Here is a 19,123-nt window from a genome sequence, read left to right as displayed (position 1 = left end):
ACTCAGCGCGCGTTTCAATATACAGCGACACAGGTCAGGCCGGGACGGCGTTGTTTTTCTGACCCTTTGTTCAAACAAGGTTACGTTTAAAATAAAACCGCAGGACAAAGGATGAAGTGTTTACTGATGTCAGTGTCATCCTGTAACAGGAGATGAAAATGTTTTCCTTGAAGAGAATCGGGGCAACATTTGTCACATTTATTATGAAATCCATCCATCTATCACTCCTCCTTTACATTTTCTACCTTTCTATCTGTGACTGTTTCTGTTCTTCACCTCATTTTTCTTCTCCTCTCCACCTCTCCATCCCTCCCCTCCCCTCCCCACCCTGAACTGATAGGATAGGAGCGGATTACTGGCCAGACCACAACACAGACAGACGCCCGGCGGCCTGTGACCCATCCCTCCCTCTCCTGATCCCAGCCTGCCGTCCCGCTCGGCTTTAGCCTTTTTAGGAGAAAAGAGAAACATAGATAAACACAGCGTGTGTGTGTGTGACTGGATCTCGGCTCGTCTGTGTGTGAGCTCACAGCTCTGACACGACGTCACTTTACCCCGAGTCAGGAGGAGACTGACTGCACACATAGCAATGAAGTGAAGGTGCAGCTGGTTCCCGTGATGGAGGACCAGGTGATCAAACTGGAGAGTGGTGAGAGCCAAAAGTGCACACACGCACTGTCAGATGTGTGGACTGGAGTCACATGACTTGGACTTGAGTCAGACTCACAAATTTGACAACTTTAGACACAAACTGACAAAATCAAATAAGACTCGAAACAGCATCATATACACTCCTGTAGTCCACATGGTGCGTTCACACTGTATGTTGTATGCTGTCTGTTGTAGTGTAGAAAGTCTAATTTAATAACTGCTAAGTTAAACACTATGGGTATAAGTTCTCCTGGCTATGAAAAGCAAGGTTTCATACCTGTAAATTTACATTATGGTTTTGGAATTTTGCCCTTAATAATAAACTTTAACACATACAGGGGAGTTGATGCTCTCTTGTGAATTCAGTGAAAGCCGCATTATGACTTAAGGACTCGAAACTCAAAGTTTTGGACTTGAGGCTTATCAGTCTTGACTCAGGACTTGAGACTTGTAGTTTGCCACCTCTGCATACTGTATACATACATTAGGTCCTGAGAATCATCAGAGCTCGGCGTGTGTGCCATGATTTTAGAGCCTGAACAGATGCACACACACACACACAAATACACACTTTCCACATGTCGCCGGTCACAACATCCACTTGCTTCCCTCAGATGGAAACTATTCTGCGCTTTGTTCAGTAGCTTACTCACGCATTCCTTCATGGTTTAGATGAGCAAACGCACAAAGCCGCCACACTTTTTCACCTGCCGATAAAATGATTCTAAAGCGTGGCGACACTCGGCTGGCTTTCTGTGTCAACCAGACAACACAGAAACTGCACACTTGTACGGTTTTATTCTCTCCTCTGAATCCTGAAAGAATCGGGGAGCTCTTCTTTTCTGGCTGTCCGGGTCACAACTTCAAAGACAGATATCAAAGCAGAGGCGGCTCCAGATTAGAGCAGGCATTCCTGCCAGCAATAAAGCAGGTTTATCTGGAAGAATAACACCTGGCTCCTGTTATTTGTGTACTTGTAGCATTTCTTCACTTGATTCAACATCGTGGAGGTCAGTGAAAAGGAAATACAGTGACTTGGATCACACACGGTGGTCAGCATCTTCTGTTTTAATGCATTCATCTTTACTGTTGCTCAGATTTGGCTGCTGTAACTTGCTTTGTCATTTGGTCTCTATAACGGTTACGTAACTTTAATCTTCCATCGCAGCAAAAAAATAAAAAAAGACAACTGAGCCCCATAACCTCACAGACACACACCAACACACATGATTTTCACAGCCAGTGACAGCTGTCTACTGCAGCACCAGGCAGAGACGAGCAGAGCTGCGGTGGGGGTGACCTGAGGGTGGGTTAAAGGTGCAACAAGATCTGCTCATTTTCCACTTTTTTGTTCTATATTTCACCACATAAAAAAACAGGGCAGCATTTGCATGAACTACATTTTTATATAAGGTTTGGTGCCACTTCATACATGTCAGTAAAATCTCCTGACTTCTTTTAGTGAATGATATCGAGAGAATACACCAATGTCAAGTCTGGATAGCATTATCTCCTGATCAGCCAATGATAATAATCCCTAGCTGCAGGTGTATGAATGTGGGTGTGCATGAAAAAAAAAAATCTATAAAGGGGAGATGTGGTTTGAAAAGGAATCACCAAAATAAAGGCTACAATTCAATTTGCTTGTGAGGAGAGAAAGGCGTTCTTAAAGGTGCTGTATGGAATTTTAATTCAAATCCTTGTGGTCGTTAAGTGAACTGCAGCCAGCGTCTTGGGCATCGACCAAAAACCGTGACATGACGAACACGAGACTGACTCATCATCAAGTTGATGAGATGAGGTCAGTAAAGTTAGACTTGTTCTGTGGTGGGTGCGGGTCGTTTGTTGACATTAGTGGACCCCCAATTTTATCCATGAAAGAAAAACTTATTGTCCACACAAATTTTCAGGTTTGTCACAAAAAACACACAAATACTCATTACTCCAAACATATTTTTTATGTTAAGTTTTTTTTTTTTAGGTCATTTTACTAAAATATATAAAGCTGAAGCCTATTTAGCTAATAGGTGAATGAACTAAAAAAAAAGTTTGTAAAAATATGCATTCAGTTTTTAAAATGTTCCTATGAGATGCAGTCAATTTCTTATTCAGTAAAACAAATAATTTGTGTTATCTTGACATAATATAAAAACAAGAGTTGCAGTGTTACGCTGAACACAAAAGTACAGCAAATTTACTTATTATTTTCTTGAACACAATTCAGTAAAACTGAATCAAAGCAAGTTCAGTTAACTTAACTTGGATGGTTTTATAAAACACAAATAAGACTTTAAACATATTATTCCACCCATATTGAGTAACCTTGTATTTTAAGTTGAACCGGCTCAAAATTATTTACAGTGCATTCTTAAGTTTTGTGTGCAAGCAGTTTCAAATGAACTTTTAAGTTGAGTGACCCAACTGGTGTTAACATTATACGGAAGAGCTGAAGAGGAGCAAGGGACTAAGGATTGCACATAAACATCACATCTTTTTGATTTTCCTGCAAAAACCATCCGTTACATATAAATCAGTGAATCACAGAAATCAGTACACACACTGTTGCAACAGAGAAAGTTGCATTGGCAATAAAAAGCAATTAACACATGTAAATTTATTAATATAGTACCTTTAATCAAAAGGATAGTTCACCCAAAAATGAAAATTCAGTCATTGTCTACTCACCCTCATGCTGATTGAGGGTCAGGTTTATTATGTTCGTCCAAAAGACACGGCTGGAAAACAGTGTTGCAGAATCTCCCAAACAATGGAAGTGAATGGTTCATAACTGGAAAAAAAATGCCTCCAAACTGCTTGTCTGGCATAATCCAAGTCTCCTAAAGTCCCAACATGCCGTTTGCACACGTCACACCACACACACCCAGTTCAGACAGTGTGCAGTGAAGATTCAGGCTAAAAACATTGTGTAAATGACTTTTTTTTTAATCAACTTGGTGTGTGTGTGTTTTTTTTATTTTGCTTGCAAACTGGTCACCATTCACTTCCACTGTTTGTGAGATTCTGCAACACCGTTTTCCAGTGAAACTCCAGCAGTGTTTTGTGAACTAAAAAACTAAACCTGACCTTCAATCATCAACAAGAGGGTGAGGAGATAATGACTGAATTTTCATTTTTGGGGGAACAATCCCTTTGAACATCTTTTTATGATAAAGCGTTCTGATCACATGCACTACTCAGGGCATAGAAAAGGTAAAGGACTCCTGAAGTACAAGGACAAGTAGTTTAAAAAGCCACACAACCCCAGTTCTACAAAAGAAATATATAAGAATATTCCCTTTTTTAAGTCTTATAGAAACGTGAAGGTTGTTCAGTGTGCTCTCAGGCCCAGGATAAGAGGAGGAACAGCACAACATAAGTCAAGCCTATAATGTGAAGATATTGTAAATGTTCAGCCAGCTGGTGACTGGGCTCATCCAGCAGTTTGTCTTGATCCATTTAAGCGTCCTCCAGACTGTGCTTTGGTCCCTTACAATTTATGTCTGCATTGATTATTGAGCTGCTCCTGCAGAGTGTGAACACTGCCTGGATCAGATCTCCAGTATTTACTGGTGCTCTAAAGCACTTTAGATAAAAGCTTAGATAGCTGGTTTAAAGCACTTACTACACTCAGACACTGTGAATCAACGCATGTTCACGTGTTAGCGAGAAAACCACAAAACAAGTCCAACACATGGCTTCAATGTTTTCTTTCTGACTATTCCTGACGTGGAACATGAACATTTAATACTTCAAAGATGTTGGCACTGTGTCAGACATTAAAACCGTCATTAAAAGCTTCCGAAGCATCGTTCTCGCAACACATGGAACAAACGGCGGTCTAAAATGAGTGATGTGATTGCGACTCTCTGTCATGTGGCAGGAGTTTAGCACCCACTGAGTGAGTGATGGAGGGTGAGCCCCCGTGTGTCGGGAGGATTGTCAGGTCCGCAGATGACTGCGACTGGAATAGGCGCCACCGAGAGCAGCTGTCAGGACAGAAATACAGTAGCAAAACAGTGGGGGTGAAAGGGGAAACCCTGTCGCCTTCCTCTGGCTCCTGCGCGCGGCATCGCCGCACCGCTGAGAGACGGGACGAGGGGAAGGCAGCGGGGAAGGACGGAAAGAAGGCAGGGTGTGAGGAGAATCAGACAGTGATGGAGAGAGGGAGCTGGGAGAGAGCAAGTGAGGTAAAAAACGGAAATGTTGGAGAAGGAGAACGGGAGACGAGGGAGTGAGGAAGGAGATATTAAGAGAGAAAAATAAGAAGAACGAAGGAGCCTGAGGCTGAAGTCTTCAGCTGTGCTGTTTGTTAGCAAGATTCTTCTGAGTAGGACACGTCTCTGACTAATAAATACTACTGCGCAGTATCTATCTAGCCCTGACATATATATATTTTGATTTGATCATTGATTTTATGCCAATATGCCAATCTATACATCAATATTTCACTATTTTCCAGTAGAGATATACCTGAAGATTCCAGGAATGTGTGTATCATCTGTTTGTGTTCAGGTTTGAGAGAGCTCAGACCCTGAAAAGAAGGAGAATTTTTTTCACTTTTCTTCCCCTCACATGCTGGCGCCAAAGGCAGTTGCCTATGTCGCTTATACCATGACCCGCCACTGCACAATAAATTATGACACTTCTGTCAGTGTGCATTTTATTCAGGCTACAGAGGTCAGAACTCCAGCAATGCTTGTAGTACATAGAACAATTTTATTGCCAATGTGTTTCGGCTTTTTGCCTCATTATGATACACATTAAAAAACAAGATTTAAATAGGGTAGGTCAAAAGAAAACAATCAATCATAAACATCAGGACATTCAGTAGCCATGTTCATAGGTGTCTTGTTGGCTGGTGTGTGTGGATTATCACTGGTTGTTTTTTGTATTTTTTTCTACTTTTTCCCCTTGTTTTTCGTATCTATCCTACTAAAATGTTTGTAATTTGGTTTCACAATGACACTGATGAAGGCCACAAGCCAAAATATGTTGGTTCAAAAATAAAGTTGTTCTATATACTACACGTTACTGAACTTTGGACCTCATTAGCCCTTTTCGCTTCTCCATGAACCTTGGAAGTAGGTGAAGTTGTGCGACAAGCCCCGATTCTGTTTCTACAATTTTTTTGTTTCAGGCTGCAAAGTGTTTGAAATTTTTGTGTGCATCCTGAAGTATTGCATCAGAAAAGGAAGGGTTGATGGAAAGAGCAAAATTTCAACTTCACAAAAAACTTGCCAGAGGTGGTTTTTGCCTTTTTCGGAAAAGAGATAAAGCACTTAATGTGACATTGAAACATTTATTCCAAATAAGCTCTGAAGTACCGTTTGCATTTCGTTTTGCTGTCTTTTAATTATGACATCTTGTTGCACCTTCTTCTGCAATGGCGTAATGTTTTTCCCGTTAGAGAACTGACACCACCTCCTGCTTATCTCAACGAACCCCTAATAATCACATAACAGTAGTGTGTAGGAACAAGCATTCACTTGTATTTTCTTTGGCAATTTACTCCAAATTTGGTTAAAGACACATATGGATGGAAACATGAGTACTAACAAACGCACGGTGGGAACGGATACAGCACCAAACAGAGAGAGACTTACTGCACTTAAAAAGTACTTGCAAAGTGATTTAAAACCACCTGTGTATTTGATTTAATGTGGTAAGTTTTTTGGCATTAGAGGCATCTTTTTTTTTATCATCATAATCAGTTTGAATGACATTGTTTTTCACCGTTTGAGGTTTGACTGGTGCTCTTTTAATTCTGCCACCTTCTTGCGCCTTCTTCTACAACAAGAGATACTTGAAAAGATGAATTTATGACAAATTTGGCTCAAACCTGTGGTTGAACCAAACAAAGTGATTCAAATCAACAAAATGACTTGTGATTCAGAATCTAGTTATGCACTTGATTCATTGTGGCAAGTTTCTGGCATGAGATTGTTTTCTATCAGTAAATTAAATCAGTGGGGAAAAGGAAGCAAACCCATTACCGTCTCATTGGAATTAGTTTAGACGATCATTTTCGCTATTTGAGGTCAACTGTCGCTCGGCTGTAGCATTTTTCTCAGCTGATTTCCTCAAAATCTGTGAAACATTTGGACGGAGGCATGGCTATGGACGGACACAACACAAACAGACGCAGCCTTAAACGGAGAAAGAGTGACAATCACTCGAAAAGATTGATTTATGACAAATTTTGCGCAAACTGAACTAGAAGAAGTGCCTCGAAAGGAAAGTGATTTGTGATTTAAAAGCGCCTGTGTGCTTGATTCATTGTGGCAAGTTTTTGGCAACAGAGACATGATTTCTTTTAGAAGTAAATTAAATTGGTGGGGATAAAGAGGCAGATGTATCACTGTAGTTAGTTCTGAGAAGAGAGCGTATCGTAAGCAAAACAAAGCATGACTCCTTCAATCATAAGCAACGCTCCGCTGAGTTATATCTTGTTTTTATATGGTCAGATTTGGGATGACAACATCCTGGCATGAGTCCCCTCTAACTATTTAAATGTCTGCTTATGTCACGCCATCTCCCTGATACTTACATACACACACACACACACACACACCTCATTGCACTATTAGCATAATGAGGCGCGTCACTATCAGGTTAATTAGTGGATGGAATTAGAGTGTGATGAGAGGCATGGCTTAGGGAGAGAGGAGGGAACGGTACGATCCAGAGGAGAGGGGAGGGTGTGGGATCACGGCAGGTCAAGCGGAGCAGCATCTGGATGCTGAGATCACACAAACACAAGGAGGCTGCAATTAAAACCTGCAAAGTCTTCGCCGGATTAAAAAGGGAAGGAGAGGGGGAAACAGAAAAGAGGGGAAAACAGACAGGACGAGGAGACGGATCGGCAGCGAGCTCTGCCTCAAACGCGAGAGCTGAAGATTAGTCTACACCCTGGGAGCTGAAATCAGAGCACAAACACTCGCACCAAGAGCTGCTGGGTAACAATGCTCCCTCTTCACCCCCACCCCCATCCTCCTCTCATCCCTTACAGCAGACGGGCAAATGTAGATATAAAGCCTGAGGATGGAGCTGCGTAATGAGTGCATGTTTCAGAAACCCAAGGTCATGGTGTACCGCCGGAGTTACAGCCAGAGATATATTTGTGGCAGAACTTGATGGAGCTGTGAATCCTTCCTCAATCTGTGTGCGTGAGCCAGCAGCCTTTTTTCTTTTGCTAAATGGTCAATTATGGGCTTAATAATGACCTCTGATTGGCAAATGTTCGCACCAATTGTGCTCAATGATGCTAAAAATACATCATTCAAATATCCATTAACTGACGCCGTCACCAGGAGTCGTCCATCATTAGCTGCCTGCAGAGCTTCAGCTCCAAATCAAAGTTTTGATTAAGAAAAAGTCAAGACTGACAAATTGTGCAGCCTCCCTGTGATGAATTAAGACATTTCGCTCTATTCATTGTTTCTTGTAAAAGCCATTAGTAACTCGTGTTCACCTCAAAAAACTTTTATCGTTGACATATGTCTTTAGTTTCCTGCATTTTCCAAAATTACGTTCCCATCATCCCCTGTGGTGCAGCTTCCTGTACCCCCTGCAAACAGAGCTATGACTGTGAAGCCGGCTAGTTAACCTCCAGCATCGCAGGTCCAAATACAGCAGCGGCTCATTCATTTTAATGCTCAGTTATTAGATACACAGAAATCCCTCAGAGCTTTGGAGTAAAAAGGTCTGACCTTGTGTTATTCTGTTAAAACCTCTGTTATAATCTCTGCTCATTTGATTCTCATAAAGTAACTGGAGACAAATGCAGCTTATAGGATCTTCTGCATATTTTCCTGACCAGAAAATAAAAATAAGCCATATCCCTCATAATAAATGACCTAATATTTATTTCTGTTTGAACTGAATTTGGCTTGATATGATCAAAAACTGCTGACACTGTAATGTAGGTTGGGTCTGCAGCTACGGTTTGTGGTAATAAAAATCAAATGAGTATATTTCCTTGATCTGTGCTTCTTACTGTAAAGGAAAATCTGCCAAATCTCACGTAGTCCGACAGCTTCTCGATGAGCTTGACAAGATGAGACCTTGCTTAAAACTGGTAAAGTTGTTAGAAAATCAAGCAGGAAAATGTCTTTATATCTGATGTTGATGCAGCACTGAGGTGTGTACTGTGTTACGTGCATGTGGAAAACTAAAGTAGGCCTGGTAGCTGAGTGGTAAAGGCACATACCACATACCTGCAACATCCCCACTTTGTTCCTTGTCATTTCTTGTTTCTTGTCTGCCTCTCCGCTTTCCTACTGTCCAATAACAACAAAGATTTTCCCCTCAAAAAAAGGTAAATAAGCCACACACAGCAGACGTACCTGTGTCCTGGGAGTTGAGCACCTCCAGGGCGTGCATCATGGCACTGGCAAATACGTTGGCGTCCTCCTTGCTGCCGAAGTTGAGACCATAGACCTGTCGGGCGTCGCGCCACTGGTGGAAGGTCTGCGTGGCCTGGTTGTACTTCAGCCCCTTGGGAATGGCACAGTTTATCACCACCTGGAGAGACGTCCACGATGAGCGGAGAAACGGAGAAAAGAGGAAATATCCTATGGATTACTAATAATTAATCCAGTATCTACCTAATTCAATGCATTTTTATTTTAGATACAATATTTGAGGATTGCAAGATTTGGCCACTTGTCGACACCTGCTAGTTAGCTCAGTTAGCCCTGTTGGTGTTTACAGTTCTAGCATATGTTGGAATCTTTGGACGACCAGGTGGTGAAAGTTTTTGGGCCTGGGATGCGGGGAAACCAGCAGGAATTGCTGGCAGGGCGAGGCGCCGGAATGGGCATCAGAACAAGAGCTAGACGAGCGGGTAACAGAACTAGGCGCAATGGCCGGGCCTGAACACCGCCTCCAAGATTGACGGGGATCAGTTTGATAGCAGGGAATACTGTACCAAGGCGATTTACAGCAGCTCTGGCAAGGACAGCAAAGTCAGGGCAGCTGTGGAGGAGCGAAAGGAAGGTCGGGCACCAACTGCGTCTAGAGCCAGAATATTTTCACATCTGACTCAGCCGATTAAGAGTTTATTTTGACCAAACCAGGATGAGTGATTGTCAAAGCAGTGGAAAGACTAAGCAGGATGTTTAGGGGTTTTTTTGTCTTATTTTGCTGTCCAGTTTGAATGAAGTGTGTTTTTATGATGCATTAGCAAGCCATTTAAGTTGCTACTATTTCAAAAGTTTTTTGTTTGTTTGTTTGTTTTTTGGACTATTGCCTCTTGAAGTACAAAGTAAGGCGGCACAATTAATTGCATTTACAAAAAAATCACAGTATGGACACGGCCTAAAAATCTTGTTCTCCAATGCAAAGAAAACATGTTTGTTTGGTAGAAACCTCAACAAATATCACATTATATCACATTTCCACTACTTGTATTGCATATTGGAAATTGCAATTTCAGGCTAAGTAAATGCAACATGTCTTCGGCATAACATCATTAACTGTTATTTCTTCACATTCTGTTGAGAATCTTAATCAATATTTTTACAAGTTGCACCTTTAAAGTGACCCAATCAACAACCGTTCAAAATATGCCTTTATTCAAGGAGCCACCAGGAACAACACGCTGTCTAGTCTGGTACTGTTATGTTTTTGAAGTGCTGAGATTTTAAACTGACGAGAAACAGGCTTTTGGAAAAGAATCATAAAACTTTAATGTGACGGCTCATTTCCAGGCTGACCAGGGATTTATGTCTCAGTAGCACAAATATGGACATAAAAGCAGGATTAAATGTATTGTGGTCTATTAGTCACTGTCTCTGAGTCATGACAGTACCTCTGTCCACCTGCTACCAGCTTGACAAAATCACAAAGATGATTGAAAACTCTCTCACGCGCTCCCTGATCTCGTCCCACTAGAAACCTCAAACTCATTAAACGCAAAAGTGACAACACCGGGCCTCTGTAGCCATTATGTGGTAAAAGGTCATTTTTACCTGCTCGTAAATGACTTTACGATCCACTCAGTCACACTTTAAGGTGCTTTCAATGCTAACATCGGGGAGTTTTAGTGTCCCGGGCACGCGGCCAAGCAGAAACGCCTCCAGCTCCTCCCGTCTTGAGTTATTGAGACGGAGAAGTGGGTCTCGGGCTCGGGGAGCACCAAGAACAGAACTTGAGGGACCGGGACGGCACGTCTGCATCCTCCACCCTCAGAATGTGAAAAACAGTTTTAATCTGCAGCATAAATGGGGAATTTCTGGCACCGTGAAATGTGCGGATGATGAGCTAACACACACACACACACACATCAGTTTGTGACTTTTCATCTGATATAGCTGAAATACCCCGAAAAGATATGTAATGTGGTTTAATCTCATAATCACTGTGTCATCTTGTGTCCAAACTAATGAGAGACTGAAGCCAAAACATTCCTCTACAGGGACCCTGAGGGGCACATGCTTATCTTTAAGATTCCAGAAAACCCATGGTGACACTGAGGGATTAAACTGTTCTGAGACCAGCCATCAAAAAGGTGGTATTTTCTCCTAAGAACACAATATCACTTTGGCCAATAAACAGCACTTCCCGCACTAAAGCCTGTAACCAATCTGCTGGTTTATTGAAAACAAGGTCTAGCACTGGTGGCGGTGAAATTTATTTTAACTCTGCAAGAAAAAAATCTAGTGTCAATTTCTGTGGTTATTATAATGTGTCTGCGGCAGGCGGGAAGGGATCCACATCAGCGCTCTTTTACTGTTGATGGACTGGGTAATAAAACAAGCAGCCAGTAAATGTGAGGAGGAATGGAGCCGGTGTAACTGGAGGTGCTTATTGTAGGAGGCGGTGAATAAAACAAACAGAGGAAAATGTGCATCTTGTGATAGCGGTGCCACACAAAACTGGCAATCGGCCCGCAGCTCCGAGCGCGGAGCGCCAACACAAACACAGCTCGTCCAGCCGCTGACTTCCCGGTCCTGTTTCTCAGCGTCCAAAGTCGATCAGTTCAGATCAGATCATCACACTTTGACCAGTGTCTTTTTAAGTCCTGTTAGTTCTGTATCATGGTGTCAGGATTTAGTGTTGGGATGATAACGAAATTCCAGTGTCGGAGAAACGTGATGGTCGATCAAAAAAAAAAGAAGACAGAAGATAGTGATTTCTCACATAGTGGTTGGTTCACACTCCGAAATATAACATGTAAAGGACCAAGAATTAGTGGCATCAAGTGGTGAAATAGCAGGTTTCAGTCAACTTGCCTGCCAACGAGGGATGTGTGTAATCGGATACACCCTCGCTAGTCGGCACCAGAAATACTAGTCGGTTAAACTATTTATCAGTGTTTTATTCATGCACATTGCCAGTTAACTGTTGCCTCTAAGGTGTTATGCGGCCGCAGACGGCGGCCCCTTCCTGCCATACTCCGTAAGCAAGCATGCAAGCCCGGATGTTTTTATCAGCAAAGTCAGACAGATGACAGCTTGTAAAACCAGTGCAGCTTGGCAGTTTTTTCATATAGAAGCTGGAAATGATGTTGAATGTAGACAGTGACAGATTAGAAATTAAACCATCATTTACAGAGTAAGGTCTTTAATCACAATCTGCTCCCCTTTTAATTTCCTGTTAATGCAAAAACTCAATACTTCCTGTACATTTACTTATAATGTATGTACTTATAAAGTCCACAGCTATAATTCCATCAGTGCAAGAACAGATTCATGTCAGACTCTCCAATCCAACGCTCTAACTTTTGCTTTTGAGTGGAAATACTGTCCTCACTCAATAACAAACTCCAGTCAGTTTGACTCTGCTGTTTTTTGCGACTGGTGTTAAGCTACTGTCAATAAAAGTCAGCTCTTCCTGCACAGATGTTTCAGATTAAAAACTTTCCCATGGCACAAAGGGCATAACATCCCTCTTTCCTGGTTTGCTTTTAGGGCTGCAAAATTAATTGCAACATTATTAAAATAGCAATATGGCCAATAGCAGAGCCAGAACCAAATCTAAATTTTTTGTAGAAAAAGGAAAAATGTGTGAGAAAACACACGGCTGCTGAGATGCCCTGGTCTACAAATCTTGTTCTTCAGATGAAAGAAAACATGTTTGTTTAGTCAAACCAACACAATAAAAAAAAGAAAACTGTACTGCAAAAATGATCATTCCCACTAATTGTATCGCATATAACTGCAATTTTTTTTAAACCAGATTTCCTTGAACTGTTTATGCCATTATGCATCAATATACCACAGCAAATTCAATGTGTTTGAAGAAGCTACAAAACTGATTCTGATTATTGATAATTTTACAACAAATGCTTGTAAAAAAAAAGATGCAGCACATTAAAAGAAGTTTTTCTCTCTTTTCCATGACTCTTGGAAGCAGGTGAAGTTGCATTAGAAAGCGTCCCTGCTGTGACTCTGTCAGACAGAATTAACGCTGAGGCTGGTGGCTGCTGTTTGAATACCAGCTTTTTATTTAAGAGCGTGGAAGACTCATCGTCCTCCCTCCGTCCCTGCAGCCGCACAGGGGAAACTCAAGACAATAAGACACAGAGGACGGTGGGACTGCTGCGGCACTGTGAGCTGCCCCATGGGAGGGAATCACTCACGCTCGAGCCGTGTCCTCCGGTGGTCCTGACAGACTTAATAATGATTTTTCTTCCAAGAACTACCTGTTGTGTTCTTGGGTAAAGTGTTTCCACGTACACAGTGACCTGGGTAGACTGTATACACACACATATAGTGCATCGGTCCTGCCTGGGCTGCTCCTATATCAAGTGAGGATTATGATTACTGTCCAGCTGTGAGCTGATCGGAGCTTTACTTCCTCCGTCTTCCAGGATTTTGCTTTGTGTACGTGAGCGTGCACACATGTGGTGTGTGCGCGTGCTTTTGTCAAGAAGAAAACGGGTTCAATTGAAGGTCAACTTATGTGTGTGTTCAAAATGTCTTTTTTTTTTTTTCTTCCCACACATTGGTGAAGTCCCTGCACAGAGCGTGAGGAAATACGGCCTGTGTACTTTAGCAAGCAGATGGCAACAAAACACACACTCATTCTGCAACATCTCTGCAATTAGCTGAGAAAAAAAGCCTCTTGCAAGAGATAAGACAGCAAAACGTTCCGGGAACATTTTATAAACTGTGTAGCTCTTAATGTTTGCGTTTGGCTTCTGGGAGCCCACAGGACTCAGTACCTGCTTCACATTCTTTAAACTTGCATAATAGATTTAAAAGTCTTTGAGGTCATCATCAATTATTTAGAGCTCTTTGTCAACATTGAGAGTACTGAGCCCACATTGTCATATTTGATACATAATAGCCAAAACCACTGGATTCTCTGGCTGTAGTCATGTGTTGGCATCATTAGATATCTAAAAATGAATATTTTGATATACCATATTTGGGAACATTCCATTTTCCATTCTCCTTTCAGATCTTAAAAGTGATTTGTGTGCAACATGGTCTAAGTTTGAATATGGACTGTCTGTCCAGACTGCTGCAGATTTTGTTTCACTTAAGCAAAGGGAACTCTAAAGGTGTGCGCCCAAATTGCGTCCAGCTTCACATGCCACGCACTTCGCCAGATCTTTGATCCACTGACCTGATGATCTTGGATCTTGCGCCCCACCACGCGGAAGGCGTTGTTGCCCGTATGGTGGTAGATGTGGACCCTGCTGAAGCCCGTGGAGCCGCCCGCTGGGACCCACTTCTTATTGGCATCGTCGTACACCATGACGGCGGCTCGCGCCTGGCAGATACTCTGTTCACTGCAGGGACACGGAGACACAAGGAGAGGAAATGATTATACGTCTACAGGAACACAATCTGATGGCAGACATGAGCTGATCACTCCCAAAAAAAAAAAAAAAAAACACACTGTACAGTGGTTTACTGATGCCGACTCATTTGGCCCCAGGGAGCCTGTTAACAATCCTTCAGTTTTCCTGTTTCTTATTCTTTTGTTTCCCTCTTTGAAGTAAACTGAACACATATGGTACTAAAGTCATACAGCGATAGCCTGAAGGATGTTCTCAACTGTGATTATAGACACCACGGTGATGCAACAGGTATGCAGTGAGGCCATGCGAGGGTACAGCCTGCAGAAACTACTGCTGGAATTAAACAGTCATGCCAGCATCTTTACTCCAGTCAGTATGACCCCACTACACACAAACACACACACATTGCAAAATGAATGGCAGGGAGCTGAACTAATGCGATATATTTCAGCGGAAACCATGGTGGCTTTTTCCCCTCCTCTTTTTTTTCCCATGCACTGGATTTGTTTATCTCATCTGTAAGCTCTTCATCACGTTATATACCCACCATGATGTCACCCACTGGTTTGTGGACTACAGTTTGACGAGAGGGTGGAAGTGGGGAGGATACGCACTGCTCCGCCTCTGTCCTGTCGAGGATACGCTGTAGTAGCCACTTCCTAATCACAAAGTAGCTCCGCCCCCAAGCATACCCTGCTACAAAATGAACGTCACACTGTATTAAAGAAGACCTGAAACTAGAGATTGAGACTAGAAATGGGCAGTCTGATGATTTTAGACCTAACGTTTTGCACAATCTGCTTTTCATGTGAATCAAAAGAGATCGCAGTATTTAATGTCCTCTTACTTCTGTTTCCGAGCTTCACACAACCTCACTGGGTAACAGATTCACACTGTGTGAACAAACCAATAAAGACATAAGGATTAAAATCCTGACGATGTGATATTTGTTGGGGTCTGCACCAAACAAACATGTTTTCTTCCATCTAGAGAACAAGATTTTTAAGCCAGGACGTCTGTACCACATTATAAAGCTGCTTTCTCACTAATTTTTCCATTTTCAAAAAAACTGCAACTTGGTTCTGGTTCTGCCAGTTCGATATTGCACTTGGCCATAATGCGATTTCATGCAGCCCTAGCTTCAATCACCATTTTCAAACCTGCGTTGTGTCTTTCTTGCAATACTGTGTTTTAATTGCGCAAACTGAAAAATCACAGGCTATTTCAAGTCTGATCATCATCTGCTGGGCGTTTCAAAATTGAGAAAAAAAGATCGTAATTTAGATCCTGGATTGTAACTGTGATTAAATAGGATTTAAGATATTTTTTAGCCAGATCACCTACATCTCACTCAGACCATAAACTCATTTAGAAACTGTTTAACAGTGCAATAAATCAAGTGAGAAGCAGGCTAATTTTCTCATGAGCTTACATTCTACCAGAATTCTTTTCGCAACCAGTAACAAAGTACATTTACTTGAGTACTGTAATTAAGTATTTTTTTGGAGGGTTGTCGTTACTCGTTACTTTTAGACTAAGAGGTCAGTTGTTGCTGTTTTTTTCTTTTTTAAAATGCAGTTGGCCACACGCTGCGTTCCTGCAAGAACAGAACAGAAAGTTCTTGAAAGCAGAGATGTAGACTGTTCGTGGTAACAGACTGTACAGTAAACCTTGCAAATCCCCATAGTGAATGTGGGGGAAATATTAAGTTGAGGTTTAAATTAAAAACGAAAGATTTTCTATAGGCTTTGTGTAGCAGAGTGATTCTAAAAGTAAGTCAGTCCATCATGAGGTGGTTCCATTATAAACAGTCTAAATTTACACAGTGAAGTCATCACGACACAATCTCAGTCTCAACATACTGCCCTTATTATTGAAGCAAATGTCATCAGTGCTGCTGTGAAGAATCAGCCTGAACAGCATCCAATAAACCTGGAGTGCAGTGACCTCCGATGAATCCACAGCCCTTCCACATTCCTTTATGACATATAACAAATAATGCAGTTTACAATGTCCTTCAAACACCACAAACACACACACACACACACACAGAAGAGTGAAAAATGAAAAGTGAAGAGGAGCCGCAGTCAGAGGGGGAATATGTGGCTCGGATGCACCGCATCAACATCGCCTTTAGCTTCTTCTACAGAACGCTATTATTACGAGCATACAAGCACAAGGACGGAGTTCATATGAGATTTAATTCAGACGACTCCAGCCCCTGAGCCCAAAACTAATGAAATCTGCTTCATGGGTGGCTGGCTGGATTTTGTATCTGCCACTAAATAACTACACAGTCTTGCAAAGACCTTGTTCAGGCCGTGTAAATTGATAGCTGGACACTGCAGCTGTGTGCCTTGCGTTTTAAGGGACGCTCCTGCAAATTAGCGCCGCCGTTCTGGAAGGCTGGGTGACTCACGCCATGCCGATTAACCACTTCAACACCGCGAGGACGCCCACGCCCAGCATTACTGCTCTGAGAGGGTGTAGTGGGTTAGAGAGATGGTACTGGTAACATGCAACTAATGAATCCACTCGTACCACCTATATGCTGCAAGTTGTCCATAACACTCCAAAGTTGGACTGAATTTTGGCGAGCTGTGGGCCATTTTCAAAGGCCATGGCTTCTATCGAATCCTGTGGATTCAATGAGCCCAATTATATTCATGTGTGATGATGTTAGCCCCCATTGTAACCCTTTCATTGTGGTGAGACCAGTTTTTTGAAACTTGACATCTGCATGAAACAACTTGTGCTCACTAGAGATTGATATTTTCCCAAAAATGAGACTAAACTTTTTTTTTAAAGGCATTACTTCAGCTAAGCCCTGGTCATTTCAAGCAACACTAAATGCAACAAGAAGTATTATGCATATGTGTTCTTAACCTGACATTTTTTGTGTATTATTCTGATTATTATTAAGGCAAAAGAACACAATTTACATCCTCTGCTGGTGTGAGCCGAGGCTGAGTGTGAGCTACCTGCAACAGATGAATTCAGTGAGCCAACCGTATTAACTATAGTATTGGTGCAATCACAAGAGGTCAGCCTGCAACAGAATGAATCTGATGGGCCAAAAGGTGTTACCATATTACCTACAATAGAGATGCAACCCCACAAGGCCAGACTGTGCTTTTTAATCATAGTGCTTTGTGTGAATAAATAGGCTGTGTTGTTGCATACTGGCGCACAACACACACACACACACACACACACACACACACACACACACACACACACACACACACACACACACACACACACACGCACACACACATACACATACCTGCTGCATGTTTTATGACAGTAAACCGTCAGCCTACATTTTTTTTCTGTATATATTTTAATATATTCTGTGTTTAAATAAGATAAATAAATATATATATATTTTTTTTCCAATCATTGTATTTCACTTGAAATGGGAAAATGTCTTGATTAGATTTCCCAGAAATCCCATTTCCCAGGATTAAAACCTAGTGCTCACTATTCAGGAGTTGAAAAATGTGATTCTGACAGAAATCTGCAAATATCAGATGTTTTTAACAGCTTGAATTTTTCTATAATGTTCCTTAAGGTGGTATTGTCATATTGTGGTATTTGGGGGGAACTTTTGACCATTTTTATCAACTCTCCAGGGCTCAAAAAAGGTTGAATTTTAAACCAAATCTGCAGAAATTTATGAGACATGGCAGAGCATGAGAGTGGCCATCATATACTTCTATCATAAGCTCTGATAAACACTGATCTTTCAACATCTGAAAACTCAAACTTAACAGACTTACAAATAGAAAAACATGACAGAGTGCTGATCTGCTATCTCCCCCTAAAAAAAATGACAAAAATAGCTCAATGGAAGGAAGGGGAGTGGAAGGGGTTAAAATACCCAAACGGTCGATAAATGGTCAAAGCCAAAGATCCTGATTTTAATCTCTAATATGGGCCAGACTCCACCTACAGTGATCTGTCCTCCATTACATCATAAAGGTCTTTTTCTGACTTTGACAATCTCCTCCAGAGACACGAAAGACAACACAGAATTTCTTCCCTGGTTGTGTAATACTGCTCCTGACAAGTAAACTGACCTTTCTGTGCAAAATTTGGAGAGTGCCCTTTTAATGTGCCGTCATATCAAAATGTTTGACACCCGCAGTGTAACTGTTTGAACACTGGGCTGCCGTGTAAGACAGGCTGAAGGGAGGGGAAAATTATTCATCGGAAGACTTTAACGACTCATATGCAATACTGACAACCTGAATACGAGCAGGGGAAAAGAGACAGAAAGTGAGAAGGGAAGAAAAAGACGCAGAGGGAGGAGAGATGGAGGAGCGGTGAGCGTAAAAAAAAAAAACATGGAGTAAATGACAGGCAAAAATTGCTCGGGGAGATGAAAAGAAAAAGAGCGAAGAAGGAGTGGAAAGAGCCGGAGGGAGACGTGACGAGAGGAGGACAGATCCACTTCCACTGAGAAAGACACCTTGTGTTTTTTTTTAACGGATCCGTTTCTAGGTTGGAAACGCATGAAAATGGAGGGTCCACACACTGACAGGCAGAACACTCCTGTGAATGTCAAGTGTGACACGTGCACATACACACACACACTCACACACACACACACACACACTCACAGAGTGGTGTGAACACGTGCCAAAGCTGCTTAACATGCGTCTCACTGTGGGTTTGAAACAACTTTCAGTAAAGAGGCTGAATATTCTTGAAACA

General features: G+C 41.9%; 1 protein-coding gene across 6 annotated transcripts in view; it reads right to left on the bottom strand.

Annotated features, from left to right (window-relative positions):
- Positions 1 to 19,123, bottom strand: part of enah (ENAH actin regulator) — a 187,180-nt gene that overhangs the window by 82,165 nt on the left and 85,892 nt on the right. For all 6 annotated transcript variants that reach the window (XM_084738273.1, XM_084738272.1, XM_084738270.1 and 3 more), the window contains exons 2-3: positions 14,227 to 14,392; positions 8,997 to 9,174 (exon numbers count right to left, since the gene is read on the bottom strand). In XM_084738273.1, coding sequence (XP_084594399.1) covers positions 8,997 to 9,174; positions 14,227 to 14,392 — 344 coding nt within the window. The remainder of the gene's footprint in view (positions 1 to 8,996; positions 9,175 to 14,226; positions 14,393 to 19,123) is intronic.

Source organism: Lutjanus erythropterus, chromosome 15, assembly GCF_056507025.1.
Source record: "Lutjanus erythropterus isolate fLutEry1 chromosome 15, fLutEry1.hap2, whole genome shotgun sequence".
NCBI lineage: Eukaryota > Metazoa > Chordata > Actinopteri > Lutjaniformes > Lutjanidae > Lutjanus > Lutjanus erythropterus.
The sequence above is the reverse complement of the archived record's forward strand: the minus strand, read 5'-3'. Positions and strand labels throughout refer to the sequence as shown.